At 55.5% G+C, this 18,655-nt stretch overlaps 1 protein-coding gene across 2 annotated transcripts in view; it reads right to left on the bottom strand.

Annotated features, from left to right (window-relative positions):
• CORO2B (coronin 2B) overlaps positions 1–13,990 on the bottom strand; it is a 46,148-nt gene extending 32,158 nt beyond the window's left edge. The window contains exons 1-3 of one of the 2 annotated variants that reach the window (XM_076348116.1): positions 13,742–13,990; positions 6,503–6,592; positions 97–163 (exon numbers count right to left, since the gene is read on the bottom strand). In XM_076348116.1, coding sequence (XP_076204231.1) covers positions 97–147 — 51 coding nt within the window. In that variant the 5' untranslated portion in view covers positions 148–163; positions 6,503–6,592; positions 13,742–13,990. Of the gene's footprint in view, positions 1–96; positions 164–6,502; positions 6,593–13,612; positions 13,634–13,741 lie in introns of those variants that run through there. The other variant, XM_076348118.1, reaches the window with a different exon arrangement.
• Positions 13,991–18,655: the final 4,665 nt, after the last annotated feature.

Genomic DNA, 18,655 nt, shown 5'->3' with positions numbered 1-18,655 from the left:
CAGCCAGTTGGGCTCTTGGCTTGCTTGGGCTCAGCTGCTGTTTCTATGCATCTCTCTGTCCCAGCCTTATTAAAATGCCCTGCGCGGGACACTCACCAGGCTGCTGTGCTTGCTTCCCAGCACGCTAGACTTGTGGAGGTCTCTCATTGACTCGACAAGAGCTCTGTGCAGAGAGGGAAAGCAAAAACATTCAATTCACCATCCCGGGAGGCTGAGATAAAACACACAAACCCTTTTTGCTTCTCTGCGCCACGGCGTTGGGCAATGCATGGCAGGATCCGACCCCCACGGGGCTGCTCCCAGGCAGTTTTTGCACAAGCTGAAGCATCGCCGGCGGCAGAGCACGAGGCTGAGCCCCACGAGCCATCAGCAGCAGCCATCACACCAACCCCCATGTCCTCCTCCCCAGTGACTGCCAGCCCCGTTTAGGATAATTACGCATTGCCGCCTACTTTCTTCTAGAGAACAATGTAATTCCAACACAGATAGTTTTTGCTCCTGAGACCATTAGCAAATGGAGACATTTACATACACGGCACATTACCTGACTCATACACAGTCCGGTAATGTACTCATTAACCTGTCCAGAAACCCTGGGATCAGCAGCGGGATGTAAAGCAACATCTATTCATACGCCCAGGTAAAGTTTGCCGGCAAGTCAGCTGCTCCACTCAGAGCCCCCAAAGCACCGGCGTGGGCATGACCGCCCCTCGCCTGCTGCAGCCAGGGCAGGATCTGGCCCCAAGCCCCACACGGGGACGGCCTGACAGGGCAGTGGGGCAGCTGCAACAGGCGAGAGGCTGGTCCGCGCAGCCTCCCCAGGGCAGCCCCTTCATTGGGGAAGCACAAAAGGGGGAGCATTTTTTTTCTGGATATTTTCAGTGCAACCGGCTTTTGCAAGCACCAGAAACGGGGGGTTGCACTCAGCCATGGGGAAAAGCCATTTTGCACGCTGCCACCCAGCAAACTTTTAAAATGGTGCAATTTCAAAGGCTTCAATTTTTGAATTTGTGCTTCTCTGCAAGAAGCACTTGCTTGACATTTGAAAAAAGGCAGTTTGCATGAAATCCAGCACATGCTGATGGATGCAGCTTGTTGACGCGTTCCCAGCCCGTGTCCCCCCGGGGAGCAGCCCCAGGCATCAGGGATGGCAGCCAGATCCCCGCACACCTGTACCGGGCTGACAACATGCCCCGTGTAGCAGCACAGCAGCGGTGATGATCAGAGCCCCGAAAGCAAGTCCTGCTGGCCTGAGAAAGTTACAGGGGCCAGTGGGGAGAAGGGGTTTGATAGTTGTATGAGGTCATTTCAGGATTGTATATTGACCACTAAAAAGCAGATTATGGGTATTTATGAGACAGGCAAAACTGCATGTCCCATTACAGAATAACTATGTCGATAATGAAGAATAAAGCTCCCCATTAAGCCTCCATGGAGCTATTATAGTTTGGATGGCTCAGTAGTTTTGACTCCAAGATAACATCAGCAGTGCTGTGGGACCTCATCCATCTCCTGCTGCCATGAGAGCATGGTGGCTCCCGGGCCGGGGCTGGGGACGGTCACAGCTCTGCTTCCCCCCAGCACCGGTCCGGCCGAGCCCCTGCCCCGGGGTCTCACGGAGACCCATGCAAGCCCCTCCATGGCTGCCAGCAGGCAGAAATGCTGCCTGGAAATGCTCCATTGCCAGCACCAGGGACACAGTCCCAAATGCCATCAGCATCCTGAAGCTGCTTTTTCTTTCAGATCAAGTTTTTCCATGCATGTTTCGATCCCTCAGTAAAAAAATTATTATACATATCCCAAATTAGTTATAAATGTTCAAGAACAGAGAAAAGAGTCTCCTCCTTGGGAAGAAGCTTTTTTTTCCTGGTCCTGATATGGGTTTGATGCCCATGAAAAGCTGATAAGCAATTGCGTAATTTTTGCTTTATTGACACAACATGGGGCCCCGGGGCACCGTGCCGGGCAGAGCTCAGCAGCCTCCAGAGCCGCAGGCATGCCGGTCTTCACCCCTGCCAGCTGATGCTGCGCAAGGCAGCATCCCTCGCCGTGATGCGCACCCACGGCAGGATGAAATGCCGTCGGCTCCCTCTTCTCTCAGGGGGAGAGGTGAATCAGCCGTGCAGGGAGAGGGTCCTCCTGCTCCCATCCTACCCCACCGGCTCTGTTTTCACTGTCTCCTGCTGGGACGCAGTGCTGGAGCGCCCGTCCCATGGCTCATGCATGTTTGTACCACTGACGAGAGATCCCGTCTCCCCTATCCCCACCAGCCCTTTACACATATGCAGTCCACAGAGCAGGGGAGAACCCTTCAGCCTGCTCTTGACAACACTTTGGAGACCCAAATCCTACAGTAACCAGCAAAGCTCCTTGTTTTCTCCTTATTTATGCATCTGGCTGATGGCACAAACAGCTGGAGTGGCAGAGGGAAGCTGAGCGAATGGCTTCGGCTCTGCACCCAGCCGCAGGAAACACCTTTGGGCTCTAATAAACACCGGAATAAACGCACTGAGCGGGGCCTTGGAAAAAAGCACGTTCCTATAAAACAGGCTGTCACGTTCCCATCCCCTCCGTTCCACTGGGCTTCGCCCTGCCTGGCACAGCTGGACAGCAGCGGTGGGGACGAGCTTGCAGACCGCATGGCAAAGCTAGAAACTCTGCTGGGGGGAAAGCGGAGGTGGCTGGGGTTGGTGTGGGGCGTAGCTCAGGACTCACCCCATACAGCACCCCGCTGGTGGCTCCCCCGTGGCAGGGCCGTGACCCGTACCGGTGGCAGCAGCAGCCCAGTTCACAGGCTGCTCCGCGGTGGGGGATGCTGCCGGCCCATCGGAGGGCCGTATGCTGGCACATGGGACATCCGCAGCGTGGGCTCGGCAGAGCCCCCAGACCAAATGTTGGGTTAAGGTTGCATTAAAAAAACAGACTTGGGGTTTGATGCTGAAATGACTGTGCCCTTACCCGTGGGGTTTTGCATTTGCCTGTTTGCTATAGTGAACGATGAGATGACGGATTTAATTGCCTTGCAGTGCAGGCGCACCAGCGCTGACGTGGCCTGGCTGCCTCCTTCACGGGTGGGCTGGCACCATCTGCTCGTGCTGCGCCCCAGGAAGGTGCCCCCCACCAATGCATCCACACACCGAACCTCTCCCCCCAGCAGTTATGGCAGGGGAGGGGGACGAACCCTGCTGACACCGAGTCCAACGGCGAGATACAAGTGCTGCAGGAGCAGTGGCTGCACTTAAGGGGTGCATTTGGGCTGCCCCACGCTCAGCCCTGACCCAAGGAGCAGCACCAGGGCTGCTGTGAAGCTCCATGGGGTGATGTCCCCACCGCAAGGAGGACACGCTCGGGCGGGCAGGCAGGAGCCTGGGCATCCCCTGGGCTCGCTCTGCCCCACATGGCTGCATCCCAGAGCCCTGCCAGAGCAGCCCCAGCGAAGAGGGCCAGAGACAGCAGCGCATTGGGATGCTCTGAAAGGTGGTTTCTGAGACTGTGCTGCAAATCCAGATGTCCCTGCACCAGCTTTGCCCTGCACCTGCCCTCCAGCACCTCGGTGGGTGCTCTGCAGCGGCCAGCACTGACAGTACAAGCAGCACCCTGCGCCCAAGATCAATGCTCTGATTAGATGTATGATGCTGTGATGATATTAGCACTGGGGCAATGTCCAGGCAGAGGAGAGACCGGGGACATCAGGCAGTTGTACAGCCCGGGGCAGAGGTCCCAAGGGGCTGAGACCCCCTCACTGCAGCGCTGCTCTGATTTGGTCCCCCCAAAGTGGGTCTGAGTTGCCAAAAGCCAGAGCAGATCTCTGCTTCTGCACGCGTTGGGGTGGTGGGTGCACCCCAGCTCCCCGACGGTGACCCTGGAGTGGGGGCAGGGCCCCGAGATGGGATTTTTGGCAGGCACGGTTTGCTTTGGGAAAGCCACTTGTCCTTAGTGCACAGACAAGAAGAGGCAAAGAGAGCTCTGTGTTTATCCAACTTGTAAAGGGCAGTAGACTGATTTTACAAATATTAAGGATTAATCCCGTTAACATGGTCTAAGCAAAGGACAAAAGACAGATGAACATTTCTGAAGCGATATCTGCCAGCTGAGTTTTTTCCAGCCCGGAAGGAAGTGACTGGGATTTCCCTGGAGTTCAACTTTTCAATGATTTCTTCTTTCTAGAGACCCTTGACTGCCTGGGAAGAGTCTCTCCTCTTCCCAAGCCGCTGGGAAAAAAGCACCAAGTGAGGCCAGATGTCTCCTGGCCATGGGGCCGGGCTGTCACCACGAGTCCCCATCCCTCCTTGACCATGGTGCTGCTTCTCACCCACCCCGGGCACTTCACATGGTCCCACAGATGTCATGGACTGCCTGGGAACGATGCAAAAAGCATCCCCGGCACCAGCATTTGCAGTACCAGCAGGGGCCCCATTTCGGACCATTTTCCCCCCATGAAACCTTCCGGGGGAGGCAAACCAAACCTCTCCTGGGCCCGAATGCTGAGAAGAAACACAAATCTCACACTCGTCAATAAATTATGCAAACAAGCACAGTTTTCCTCCCACTCTGTTTCCCAACTCCTTCCCACCCCGCGAAGCCGGCGGAAACATCCTGATGAAGCACAAAGCATTTCTGGCCCCCGGAGCTGCCCCGGGTCACTGACCACAGGATTTTACCCTCCTCCCTCCTCCAGCTTCTTGGAATAATGTTTCCTTGAGGGCAAAAATATTGCATGCTTTTTCTCAACTTGAGAGGTTTTTAGGGAACTCAGGGAGTGAAAAAAAGTCTCTTTTCACATGTTGAGATGAGCGGGTAACTGAGCCAGGCGCTCATCCATGAGCGTTATTTCACATCACATCACACGTCTTAAGAAGACTGAGTCAAGAGACTTGGTTACAACAGGTTTTTTCCAGCCAGGATCCAGCAGTTTTAAGCAGAATAAGCGGGGCTGCCTGTATAATGAGAAAGCCTCCGGTGGGAGAACACCATAAACCCAACCCCTCCTAAACTCACCTGCTTTTTAATTGTAGAGGTGAAAAGCCACACGCACGGGTGTTAAAGGGCTGGGGGATGGTGGGGAGAAGGGCGGCTGCTGGACCCCGCCGGTAAGGAACTGCTTGGGAGGATGCTATTCGGTGGGTGAGGGTAAAAAAATCAGGGCAAAAAGGACTGCTGGGAGCACTAACATTTCTACTTTTGTGATAGCCTGAAAAAAATCCTTACTGAGCCCCAGCTTTGTACGGGACATGAACCACAGAAACTTATTTATCCTGGCAAACAGGACTTTTCTAAAGCAGGGAGATAGTGCATGGGTGAGCAGCTCAGACACCTCTCCCTCACTTGCTGTTTTCCACCCAAAGGCCCCAAAATGTTCCCTGGGAATAAGCACCCCGGGGTGCTCCTCAGGGCATGGGGCAGCATCCCGCAGCCCAGGCTCCAGCCGCTCCTTTCCCCTCCCAGCCGCTCCCGCACGGAGCCATTTGTTCCTGGACAGCTTACAAAACCACAAGGGTTTTTTGGAAGTTTATCCCAGTTGGGGGCAAAAGTTTTCCAAAAGAGAAGAAGGAAAGAAAAGAAAAAAAAAAAGAAGAAAAACAAACACTATCTTCTAAATATTTCAGGCTTCAGAAACCCGTTTCCTGGCCAGCGTGAGGAAGTGCCAGAGCCTGGGTAGATGAAGGTCACAGGACGGCCGGGGCCGGGATGCGGGAGGCACTGACCCCCCTGCTGCCAGCCCGTGCGGTGCCCGCCGGGGAGCTGGAGCCCGGACAAGCCCTGCCTTGTGTGCCGGCTCCCAGGAAGGGGAAAACCAGCCACAGAAGCGAAAAGAGACTTGTTATTCAGGCACAAGCAAGAGCGCAGGGAAGCTCATGGAGGAACATTTGCGATATTCCTCCCCTGCCCCGTGATGTCCACGCATTTGCCACAGCCTCAAATCTTGCCTTTTCCCTATTTTTCCTTGTATTTTAGCACACAATGCTCTAGAATCAGGTTTCTTTGCACTTAATATAATTGTGAGAGCAGCCAAAGCGACTCTCTTTGCCAGAGGTTCATAATGAACTGACCCGGAGCTGTAAACCCCCCAGGAAGGCGCAGGAGCCGGCGTCCCGCAGGCTGAGATCGCATGGGATGCTCACTGCACACCGCGGCCTCGCTCGTGTTCACCCAAGCAGTATTTTTGCACATTCAGCTTTTTGGTCACTTGCTTAAAGGACTCAGCATTTCCACAAGGACTGAGTCTTCCATGGGTCTGCCCTCTTCTGATGTACAGAGCTTCTTTGGGGTACAGGGTCAAATTCTGGGGGGAGGAGAGCTGCGGCAGCTGCTGCACTCCTCTTGATAAAAAATGCTTTTCTGGCCATACAACCATCTGCCCAGCTACCTGCAGAGCAATTGGGGATGACATGGAAGGGGTGAGAGGGGCTGCCATGTCCCTGGGCTGCTTCCATCCCTCTCCGGTCCCCCCCAGGGCCACCCCGGGGTCTGTCGGGGTGCAGGTGCAGCACGGGGTCCTCACCTGCCCTGCTCTGCTCCAAGGGCTCGTCGGGCACCTCCTGACACCCAGGAACGGACGCGGGGCTCAGGGAACCGTGGGCACTCCTCGACCCTGGAAGAAAGGGAAACCCCTTGGTTACAGCAGCACCACTGCTGCCTGTGCCAAGCCCCCACCAGGCACGAAGCCTGAACCTCAGCTTCACCAAACGCACTCGAGACATGCTGCGTGCCAACATGCACCGGGGTGCAGCCACTGGCGCCAGCACAGCTGCAGGCAGCTAATTCGTAATGATAATAGGATTAGCTCCAGCCCCCAACTCTTGTCACCGGCCCCCAGCCCCGCATGGCAAAACTGCTGCTTATCACAGCTGCGAGCAGGGATTTCATAGCATGGGCTGAGCAATCCCTCATTCACCAGTGGGGGTATCGAGCCCCAAAGCACCCGGTACAGAGGCTCTGGGTGCCGGCAGCCAGCATGGGGATGGCCCCAGTCTGCCTGCAGCCACGGGACCCCCGAGCACCACAGCCACACTCCCAGTGCTGCTGGCACGGATGGGTCAGGATGTGGCCCCCATCACTCTGGAGCCCCCCCAGCCCCTGCAAGGGCTAGCATGCCTCAGGGCAGGCGCGCAGAGAGAGTCCTGTGCACAGACAGAGAGACCATTATTCTCTGGGGAATTTATAGCAGCTATTGTACAGGCGGAGAGCAGGGATGCTCAGAGCAGAAGACAACCAGGGCTGGGCTGTCCAAAGGGACGGCCACAGCTGCAAAGGGACCCTCATCCCTGCATTGCTAACAGCTCAGGCTTTGGTGACAGCCCCAGCACCCCTACAATCCCAGGAACCAGCCTTTTAGGTCCTTCCCATTACCAAAACCAAACAGCGTTAACTCTGTGACAGTAATGCCCGGTGCTGGCATCCCCCAGTCCCCAAGGTAGGCACGTGCACGTCCCCAGGCTGGCCCCAGCAGCTTCCCTGGCTGCGCCATGGGGCTTTTTGGCTGGAGCACTACTATTCCCGACCCTTTGGCACAGGAGGTGGGTGAGGATTTTTCCATAAGGCCTGACAGCCTGTTTGAGGGATTCACACAGCAGGTTGTCGGTGGAAGCAACCACCACTCTGAGAGATGAAAATCCAGGTCTGCATCCCGTCAGGAGGACGGGGGCTGTGGTCAGCACCCAGACGGAGAGGGCAGTGTGTTGCAGCTTGCAGGCACACCTCCCGTCCCGGTGCTGAGCAGGAGCAGGCGCTTCCTCAGTCGTGCTTTTATGTGAGTGTGGAGCAACAGGTTGGAAAGCCTCATTTTTGGTGCAGCGAGGCGGCTGTCACCCTGCCCTGCTCTAGGATGCCCGGGTTTCCCATCAAGCAGGGTCCCTGTTGTGCTCACCAGCTGTGTGCCATAGCATGACCCCAATCTGGGCTCAGCTCTGAAGGGTTTAGCCCTATTTCTCTGCTCTCTGCAACTCAAGTAACGTCTCGGCTGCTCCAGCACCACCCTGGCACAGCCTTTCCCTGGGCAGTTTTGTTCCCGGGCCTTTTCACAGCGATGCTCGATGCTCTGCAGACTAACTCCAGCGACGGGGCTTTGCCAACAGCTTTGCGATGAACAAAGGAGCGCGGGATTTCTGGGAGCTGAGCTTGGCGCTGGTCCCCTCCCAGCCCGGGAATGATGGGATTCACAGATTTGTGGGGGACTCTAGCAGCTGGCTCCGTCACGTAGATTTTGCCTGCTGCCAGATTTGGGTAATTACACACTGACTCGGGAGATAGGAATCCAAGATTCGACTCCTTTGAGCTCTCTGCTAGCTGGGTAATGAATTGAACTATTCATCATTTGATAAAATTTCCATGAAAAGAAGAAGAGGGGGGGGACAACCCCGCGTTGCATTTGCAGGGTATGAATTACAGCGCCCAGCGAGCCTGCTGGCCACAGACGGGCAATATTAAAGCGCCAGATTAATGCTGCATTGAATCACAATTAAAACTCATTAAAAAGACGCAGGCCAGACAAGTTGCCTTTGATGAGAGTAATACGTCTTGAAATGGGGAGCTTCCATTTTTAGACTCAAAGCGGCCCGTTATGCTTATTCCCAACCCCCAGAAATCCCACCAAAGCTAAAGATTAGTGAACATCCACACTGTTGGAGACAAGGGGACTCGTTCTGTACTTTATTAACAATGCAGTACTGACTGCCTTGTTCCATCCCGGTCCAGCTGGTAAGCAATGTGACCTCGTTACCCCCTTCCAGTTGTGGCACCAGGCACCATTACGTGATCTCCACCCATCGCACGCTGCAAAGCAGCTCCTCCAGAAGAGCCACCATCCCTCCATACCTGCCTCAGACCCACCTCGGGAATCCATTTTGCACAATTAATTATTTATGAGCAACGTCTGCCTGGGCAGCCCAAATGAGCGAGGCTTTTCCAACTGCCACACCGCTGAACTCCAACTAAAAATATACAGATTTTAAGGCAGCAAGAGGCAGAGAAAGCCCCACTCCTCCCACACCCTCCGTGGGTTGTTTCTGCCTTCACCGCTGCCTCCTTGCCCCTCTCCCACTGGGAGGAGCATCTGCCCTTTGTCACAGTGCTGTGCCAGCAGCCTCCTGTGACACTCGGTCCTGCAAGGGGACCTGGCCCCGCTCCCCGGTGCACAGCCCTGCCTGGGTTCAGGGTTAAAGGAGCCCTATTGATCTGAACACCATGAACAAAACCCCATGCAATGATAAATCCCGTTAATCTATTTTCTAGAGATGTTGGTTAGCTTGCACCTAACCCATTAACATGAGCTTTATTAATATTATTTGGAGCCATTTCTCAAGCATCACAGCACACACAGCGCTTCATCAAATCCACTTTTAGCAAACCGCCTAGAGAAGACTTCACCCGTTACTTCCCCAGAAATAAAGTCAAGCTGTGCTGTCCAAAGCCTAATTTCTGCAAAGCCATTTTCCCTGATAACATGGCCCAGTGCCTTCAATCAAGCTTCCTATTGATTGAACAAGTATCAGCTTTTCCACAGGATCAACATTTGCCCCAGACACTCTAGATCTGCCCTTACCGCTGAGGCAGAGGACACTGCGGCTCGCCATCAGGAACGTCATTTCGACTGCCACCGTCACGGCGTTGTAACCATAGCCTCCCAATCAAGGGCCTCTGCGGTAATTACTATTTACCCGTGTTAGGGCATCGTTTATTTACTGCATTTGATCATGACAGGCCACAGTTGCAATTTCCTCTCTGGGTTTGGTTTTGGCTTCATCTGCTTGCTGAACTATGAGGATGAGCCGTTATCTAGGCAGCATGGCTCAATGACTAATGCCAATTAATAGATAATAAAGCCAGAGGAGACCATAGGATAATTCAGGCTAATGCACGCTATGGGACCTCCCAGATGGCATCCTCTTTTAAACTGCGTCTTTTAGAAAAACCTCCAGTCATTTTAAAACTATATTCCCAAAATTAACACGCCCCCAGGCCCCCACTAACTTGTGTTCATGGTTAATTATATTTAGGGCTTTGGAAACAGCCTCTGGCGATGGGTGGGAGCTGGAAGCACCACTGACGTACCAAGGGACTTCTGCCATGCCTCTGCCTGCCAAAATATACCCAGCACAACCCCTGCTCGGAGGTTAAATTTGTCTAGCCCCTCCCTGACCACAGGATTCCCACTTGTGTATCCCCAAATATCCCGTTACCCTTTCGATGGCAAATAAATCCGGAGAGCCCAGCTGTGGTCTCTTTCCTCCCTCTTCTGTTGTCCATCCTGTGACTCACATCCCTTCTCCCCCAAGCCCCGCACCGCCCGCCTGCCATCAGCCCGGCTTCGTGCTCTTCCTGCTCGCTGGTATAATGCAGAAAGTCATCCCAAGTGAGGAATTACTCACCCAGCCCCAGTAAACCACAGCTGTCGAGCAATTCTCCATTTGCCATGAGCCCCGGGCCTGTCAGCACTGTTTGCCTATTGCTTTTGCAAGCAGACTTGTTTAGCTTCGTAACACAGATCCTTTTCTTTATACATAACGCATTTGGGCTGGTTTTCTGTTTGCAAGCAACAGAGACCAAACCCAAGCTCCAAACCCTCGCAGGACCAGCTGATCTACAGCAGAGATGAAGTTGTCCCTGATTCTTACAGCACCCTCTCAGCTGAAGGCCACCACCGTGGTGGCTCTTATTGCAGAGCCTGGAGAAAGCCCTGGCCAGGCAGAGCTGGTGTGGCATGGCACGGCACGGCACGGCATGCAATGATGCCAGGGAGGTGTCACAGGGTTTGGGCAGATCCCCGAGCGTGAGGCGTGGGCTCTTTTTGCATTTCAATCGGTCCTTCTCCATCCTATTTATAACCTGCTTTAAACTCTCCCGGGTAGCAAACTCCCCCAAAAGAGCAAGGTCTGGGGATGCGCTGCAGCTGCTTGCATTTCTTCCTGTGGGAGGGAAGGGGGTGGCTTGGGACACGGATGAAACCAGCTTGTTTCACATACTGACAGCAGATATTTCTGCCCCCTCCTTACCTTCCCCCAGCCCCCCCCCCCCAACCCAAGAAAAGCTTTTTGTGCCTCCCCATGCCTCAGGCTGGCACTAGGACAGCTCGGCCTGGTGTTAGGCACCCGGACCTGATTTTCAAATCAATTTTCCTCTAAGGATGAATTGCTCAGGAATATTTGCAAAGTTTGTAAAATCCTACCCATGGCTCCTGTTTCCAGCACCTCCTGGGAAGCGGCCCCAGCGTGGGAGGAGTCGTTGCAGGAACGCCGTAAATGCCTGCCTCTGGCAGCACAGGGAGCTGTGGGCTTTACTGGTTTTAGTTAGACACCTGCTGCTGGGCTGGATGCAAAGACCCCAGAGGTTCCCCAGGGCTCCCCGCTTTGCCTGCCCCACCATGGGAATGCACGCACAATTCCCCATCCCCAGCACCCCCCTTCCCTCCAGCCTCGGGGCGCTGGACCCTTCCCCGAGGCACCACCTCGCACTGACTCCTGGCAGCCAAAAACACACAGAAAAAGCATCTCCTCTCCCACGGGTGCTCATGCCACTTTCTTTTTCCCCCACCTCATCAGCCTGGGCCGTGTGTGCCAGCCTTGCACCAAGAGAATGGAACAGTGAGTAAAGGACATGTTCTCCACCTTGGTGCTGGAGTCCATGTCCCGACTTGCCTGGAAAGACTCCAGCACTGATGCCGTAGCAGGTCAGGAGCTTGCTCTTGGGCTTTCTTTAGCTTGCATTAGAATAGTCCATGTTGCAGGAAATAATATCTGTAGGGTGTATTAGAACTTTACACTGCTTTAGCAAAAGCATACTCTGTGCACATGGCATAGCTCTTTCCAGTTTACACCTCCGCTCTCCAAAAATTTACAGCAGAGTCCTTTCCCGTCCTACTGATGGTGCTTTCCTTACAGCCCTGCGGCCTTTTCTCAACATAGCTCTGAATAAATCAATTTGCACTCAGAAAAAAATCTGTTAACGAGCACTACAAATTAGTCAGCCTGGCTTAAAACTGTGACACTTGATATCAGTAAGTTTGTAGTTCTTTCAGCCCAACTGACCTTTCAGGTCCGTCCATCAATCCCTCTCCCAGCACCCAGAAGAGCTGGAAACACACTTCTTCTTGAACAGAGATGCTGGTGGGTTTGTCAAGCTGGCAGGGGCTGTGGGACGGCGCGATGCAGCACGAGGCACACAGAAATACCCAACAACAAATGTAAACGCTGGTGACCACCCAGCAAAAGCCAAGCAGGCAAAACGCAAGTTATTTGCTAAGGACAAAGACAGGAGAGAGCGATTCCTCCCCAGCAGCCTCTTCACTGAGGAGCCTGGGCACACACCAGCGTCAGTCCTGCAGTATCTTCAGGCTCATTGGATGTCCCCAGCACGCTCATGCCAACACGCGTGCCCCCACTGTGTGTCCCCTCCCGCCAGGGAGGCCAGCAACATTTGGGGTGAAAGGCAGCAAACAGAGCACAGCTACTGCTGCCCTCCCCGGACATGTCCCGCCTCAGGGCTCGGAGAAGGACCACAACAGCTTCAGTCCCATTTGCTTCCACTCTGTATGCACCAAGCTAGTTAATTCAGTGACATGCCCAATGCCCTGGCAAGTCTGCGCCATGGCCCCATGAGCCGTGCCACAGCCCGGATTAGCTGTGTGACACCAAATGCCTGCAGGGACCCTGTCGGTCCCATCCCCAGGATGGCGATCGCAGCCTGCTGAGACCCCTCCAGCTATGGCCAGACCCTGCCTGCCGTGGGGCCAGGCAGCCCTTTGCTCAGGGAGCTTCCCGAGGCAGGGGGGGCTGCTGTTTCCCCTCGAGTGTATGAACCATTAGCCTCATTGGCACAACCACATCCTCGTGACAGGGCTGCAGAGCAAGTGGGAGGGCTTGGGCCAAGCAGGTCCAGCTTGGACTGCTCCACTCCCGAAGTCCCACGGCTCCCACAGTCTGAAGGTGGCCCCTTTCCTCCGGACACTGCTGTATCATGCACCAATTCAGCAGGATGCTGCATGCTCTGGACCACCCCGGTGGCAGATTCACCCTGGCACAACCCCGACACGCTGCAGGATGGGGCAAGCGGGAGGTGATGAACTCAGCTCCCTGGTACGAGGGATCGTGGGGATGGGGAGAAATGGGAAACAGACCTCAGAGAGCAAAACCTTCCCCTCTGCAGCACTGGCAGCAATTTGGGAGAGCAGAGCTCTCAGGCTGATCCAGCAGACGGTTAGAGGGCAGATTTGGGGGCCAAAGTGCCTCCGCATTGCCTCCCACACCCGGCAGCTCCACTCGGGGTGGGTTTGCTCAGCCGCCACCGAGCCCTTTCACCCCGCAGCCCCCCCATCCCGCTTCTTAATCCCCCCCCCAGCCCCATTCCCATTCCCGAGGTCTCCCCCGCCCCCAGACAAGCCGGCAGCCACCTGTAGAGGTCTGGGCAGCATCTGCCGAGCGGCCGCGGGAAGCGGCTTATGGCGGGGTCCGCCCGCGGGGGATGCTCAGCCCTCCCCCGGCCCTCCCGGCCGGCTGCTCCAAGGGTTAAAAATGCAGCACAGCTGCGAGCTGGAGGGGCCGAGCAAGCGGGAGACGCGAGGAAATTAAAAAAAAAAAAACAACCCAACAATAAAATAAAATAAATAAAAAGCAGCAACCTGGGCGGGGGCAGGCGGCGGCCGGGCCCCGCTCCGCAGCCCCCAGCGCGGCACCTTGCGGGCAGCGGGGCGGGGGTGGCACGTCGCGGGGCCGGCACAGCATCCGAGCCGGGGAAGGCAGGTCCTTACCTTGGTGACAGTCATGCGGGAAGTCGCGGAGGGGTGAGAGAGCTCCGCGGGCGGCGGGGGGAGCGGGAGATGCGCGGAGGGGGGGCCGAAAAAGAGGGGGGGGAAATGAAAAATAAAGAAGAAAAAGGACGCCGGGGGGTGAGGGACGCTGCTGCTGCGTTTTCCCTGCGGAGGAGCCGGCTCCAGCGGCTGCAGCAGAGCGGGGAGCCCGCAGCCCTCCGCCCTCCGCAGCCCGCCCGGGCGAGCAGCCGAAGCGGTCGGACCTCGGCGCGGCGGCGGCGGTGATGTCAGCCCGCGCCGCGGTGACGGAGCAGCCGCCTCCCGCGCGGGAGGGGGAGGCCGGGGCAGGCAGGGGCAGGCAGGGAGGCCAGTCAAGGGGGGGGGGGGGGGGGGGCGGTGAGCGGGACGCGGATGCCGCTCGGCTCCGGGGAGAAAAGGCCATTTTTTAACTCTTTGCCAACCCGAGTTCCCCTTCCCGGGGGCAGGAGCCGGGCAGGCACCTGCCGCCCCCCCCCGGTGATGCGCAAGGGGATGGCGGCCGCCCAGGAGGGGCCTCCCTGCACACGGTCGATCACCGAGGTCCGGTGGTGACCAGTAAGACCAGCGTGTATACACCGGGAGTGCAATAGCTCTCCTCTCTCCAAAGCAGTAACAATAAATGCGGGTTTCTGGGCACTGACCCGACGACAGGCTGCGTCGCCAGCTTCTGCAGGGCGATTGCAACCAAGTCACATCTTTTATCATCAGCGTTCTGCAGCGGGAGCTGGGGATGCGCTGCAGGGTTCGCACCTTGCTGCCTGGTCCCTCCCGGCTGGGCATCGCAGTAGGGTCCTATAGCATCCATAAGCATCCATCCACGTCCTTGTTTCGCAAGGTGATTTTTTTTTTTCCCCTATTATAAAACAGTGACAACACCAGAGACCACTGCTTTGTCCTAGAGCTGTCAGTCCTATTTTCTAGGTGGATGAAGGGTGGCCCAGACTGGAGGTGGCATTTGGATGCACAGGGTTTCTTAGGACTCCGGTGTCCCACCGTGTGGCTGGGTGCCCGGGTACCTCCACAGACCGGGGCCCAAACAGCTGCCATGAAGTCACTGATGAAGGAATAAAATCTGTGTAATTTTATCCCGCTTCCTCTTCTCACCACTGAGCAAACTGCCCTCCTGACAGCACCAACTCTAAATAAATTCAGGGGTGCAGGGTACCAGAAGGCACTGAAGCATCCCTGCTAGCCATGGCCTGCATTGCCAGGCCTTGCACACCCCTGCACACCCTTGCACCAGCCACAAAACACAGGCATTTTCTCACATTTTTTAAGTTCGCCGTCACCGGAGATGAGAGAAGCAATACTTAGAAAACGTAGCATTTTAGCTCCTTGTCTCCTGGTTGGAGAGGAATGAAACCAGCAGGACACAGCCCAGGCGCAGAATTATCCAGCCATTAGATTAGATGTTGCACCAACTTATTTTATTGTTGCTAAATTAAAAATACTTGAGGCCAATACCAAATGCATTTCCAATTCCCCTTAAAGAAAAGCACTTTGCTAATAAACAAAGGATTTCCTTTTTATAAGGAGATTATTCAGCCGAGAGTCTGATGAAAGATTACCGAACCTTCCCATAAAACGTTAGTGGATTTGATAACAAGTGAATACCAGGAGTTGTAAAAAAATGTCTGTCCTCTGACATTCTTCTAAAAATCAACTCTGTTTTTAAAGATAAACCATGTCCTGTGAGCTGGACTGGAAACTGTGAGAAAGGTTAATGCAATTAACGTAGAGCTAATGACATTAGCCAGCAGAAGAAGCCACCTCTAATTCCCGAACCACCCAGCGATGACCTCTTCCCAACAAAAACCCCATTTTCCCAGGAGCTGGTGACCGAGGCGGCAGGCTCAATGCGGACAGAGATGATGCTTAAAACTAAACAGAGCTTGGGAGGTGACTGAGGCAGGGGACATCGAGGCCCAGGTAAGCCGAACAGGGAGAAACCAGGCTCTTGCAAAGCCTTAGAGGAGCTGCCGTGCTCCAGCCGCCATTGCTTGTGCCGTGGAAGCGGCAGTGCCTGGGGCCCGCTGTGCCTCCTGCACTCGTCTGGAGCTGCTGGGACTAATTAGCACCAATTAGCTGATTGAAACAACTCGCTTGGAGTGGCGAACTGGGACAGCCGGCGAAGGTAGGGTGAGAAGGGAAAGGCTGCTGGGAAGGCATGCGTTGCTGGGTGGCTCCTGGGGGCCTGATCCTGCTGATAGAGGGACGCTGCAGCCATGTGGCCTCTCCATATGGTGGTAAACCCCAGCATGCCCCAAACCCCAAATGCTGCTGCTGAGGGGGAGCCCAGAAATGCTCCTGTTGGGGAAAGGGCTGGGACCCCCTTCGGGGTGGAGCAGGGAGGACAGGGAGGGCCAGGGGACACAGCCCCGCCAGCCAAGCCCTTGCCACAGAGCAGGAGGGATGCTGGGGTGGCTCAGCCGTTGCTGGGGTGGGAAGGTGGGATTTTGCAGCGATGGGGAAGCCACAGCAGTGCTGGCCCTGCCGAGCACGGACCAATTCCCTGCCCTGAGCACCTGCACTGCAGCTGCCCTCCAGCAATGCCGCAGGCTGAGGGCACACCGTCTCTGCATGAGTCCCAGCAGAAAATGACATTAATGGATGCACAGGGCACTGCTGAGAGCTGGCGGGGGCAAACGGGCCCTTAGCTTTGCCCCATGGCTGGGAAAATAGCACGGGCTCCTTGTTTCACCAGTATAGCACAGCAACTCCAATCCCAAATCATCCGGCTTTTGGCAGACTGGAAAGATATTTTATTATATTTTGGACCAAAATTAAGCCAGTGATAGGTTGCAGGGGCTTTGTTAATGGGGTTTTGCTTTGAAGGTTTGTTGGGACCCCATTCAAGCCCCAGACTGGACTTGCCCTCCCGGGGGGGCCGAGGAGGGGGGTGTGCCGGGGCTGTGCAGACCTGCACTGACAGCACCCACTCTCCTGTTGCAGCCCCCCGGGAAAGGGAGATGCTCAGCACCTACAAAGAGTTAAAACCTCCTGCTGGCATGGCCTCCTCCAGCTGGAGTTGCCTGCAGAGGGAATCAGCATCAGGGCTGTGTGGGGCGGGTCGCTCAGCCCCATGCTGCACGCACGGCTTGTGGGAACGTGTCTCCCGTGGCCCAGAAGGATGCCTACTGGATGGCCAACGGGAATACTCCTGCAGGGCTGGATCAGGCCGTGTAGCCCCAACCCCGTGCAGACACATCTGCTGCAAAGAACTGCCAAGCAGAGCCCTTGCTGGAGGGAGCCAGAATTTCCCACCCGCAGCATGTCCGTGGGTGATGCTGAGAGCGGTGCGGTGCCACGCTGCCTCGCTGAGCAGCCATGGCGGGCAAGGAGCTCTGTGGGTGCCAGGGGCTGGGGCGAGGAGCGGCGGTGGGGGTGGCTTGGGCTCCCTCTCCCGGCTCTGCCGAGATAAAATTGGTGCATATATCGTGGGGATGGGAAGCTCGCAAGCCTGTGAGCACACACCAGCTGCAATGCATGGCGTGGGGACAGGATGGAGGACGCTGGGGGACCCTAGGGACACTGCAGGGGGGGGCATGTGGCAGCACACATCCCTTGGGGCAAGCAGAAGTCCATAACCATAGCTGCAGCAGAGCAAACACAGGCAGACAGATGCTCAGGGGCTTGAGCTGGGCTAATTAACAAAAGCTGTCCCAAAACCAGACTGGGGGGGTCCCTGTGCCCCTCCACCTCCCACCTCGCAGCATCTGGAGCCCACGCGTGGAGCACGGCTGCATTTCTGTCCTTCCTGCCATGCAGCTCATCCCACCCCTCTATTTATCTGCGTGTTTAATTTACTGTCACTGCTGAGCGGGAGGAAGGAGATGCTGCCTTGGTGGATGCAAGCAATTAAAGCAAGTCATCGGGATAATTGGAGCCTGCCTGTCTGGCTGTGCAGTGGGGCAGGGGCTGCAGGAAGAGCGTGGCTCATAGTGCCTGTGTCCAGGAGATTCGGGACATGTAACGCTGCAGACACGTCTGTCTTCAGTGCAATACATCACCTTGCTCAAGGAAAGCTCCTGAGAGAAATATCGCCAAACCCATCCCAAATTGTAAGTCTGGAGAGAGTTCATCAACCCATTACTCACTACTTGGCTTGCCTGAGCCAGGCTCGGCTCTGGGGTAAGCTCCAAGGTTGACCTGGTTACACCACAGATGAGTTTAGCCCTTCATTTGATGAAACTCTTGGAAAGACACATCTCTATTGCACCAGGCTGTGCTTGTGGACATACGAGAATAATAATGAAGCCACACTGTAACGCATAATTACTGTGTCACCAGAGATCCCTGGTTATGAGATGATTCATGAATGGAGCTGGCCAAGTCGCTTGCTGCGAGCCCATGATGGCTTTGCTCTGGGGATGCAGGTCAGGCCCCAAATCTCCTGCACGAGGTGTCTGCCTGACCAGCTGGGAGACAGGACCGCTCGATGCTTGGGGTTGGCTGGGCTCCATTAGCATCGGAGCACTGGAGGGACTGACCGTGACCGATGCTGCCATCGGATGTGGTGGTCCCAATGCTGCCGTCAGAGGCGGTGGTCCCGATGCTGCCACGAGCATGAGCCACCCCAGAGGCAGGTGGAACAAGTCTTCATGTCTTCCAGGTTCATGCTCTTTCTCAGCAATGCCATTCCCTCTGAAATGAAGGACGTGTGGTCCTCCCTTAGCAAATACTTGATTCTCAAGGAAAGATCTGCTGAGCTGGTTCTTTGCCTCATCAAAAATGAGTTACAGTTCTCAGAGGCACTCCCGTCGCTGGACTGGTGTAGTAGGCAGCCAAAGCTGAACACGTTGTTTGTGCTGGCTAAAATTATGTTGAAATAAATATAAGATAGATACTACATACAGTCTGTGCATGGCAAATTGT

The sequence above is a fragment of the Aptenodytes patagonicus genome, chromosome 10 (genome assembly GCF_965638725.1).
Source record: "Aptenodytes patagonicus chromosome 10, bAptPat1.pri.cur, whole genome shotgun sequence".
In the NCBI taxonomy this organism is placed as follows: domain Eukaryota; kingdom Metazoa; phylum Chordata; class Aves; order Sphenisciformes; family Spheniscidae; genus Aptenodytes; species Aptenodytes patagonicus.
This window is presented reverse-complemented; position numbering and strand designations above follow the sequence as displayed.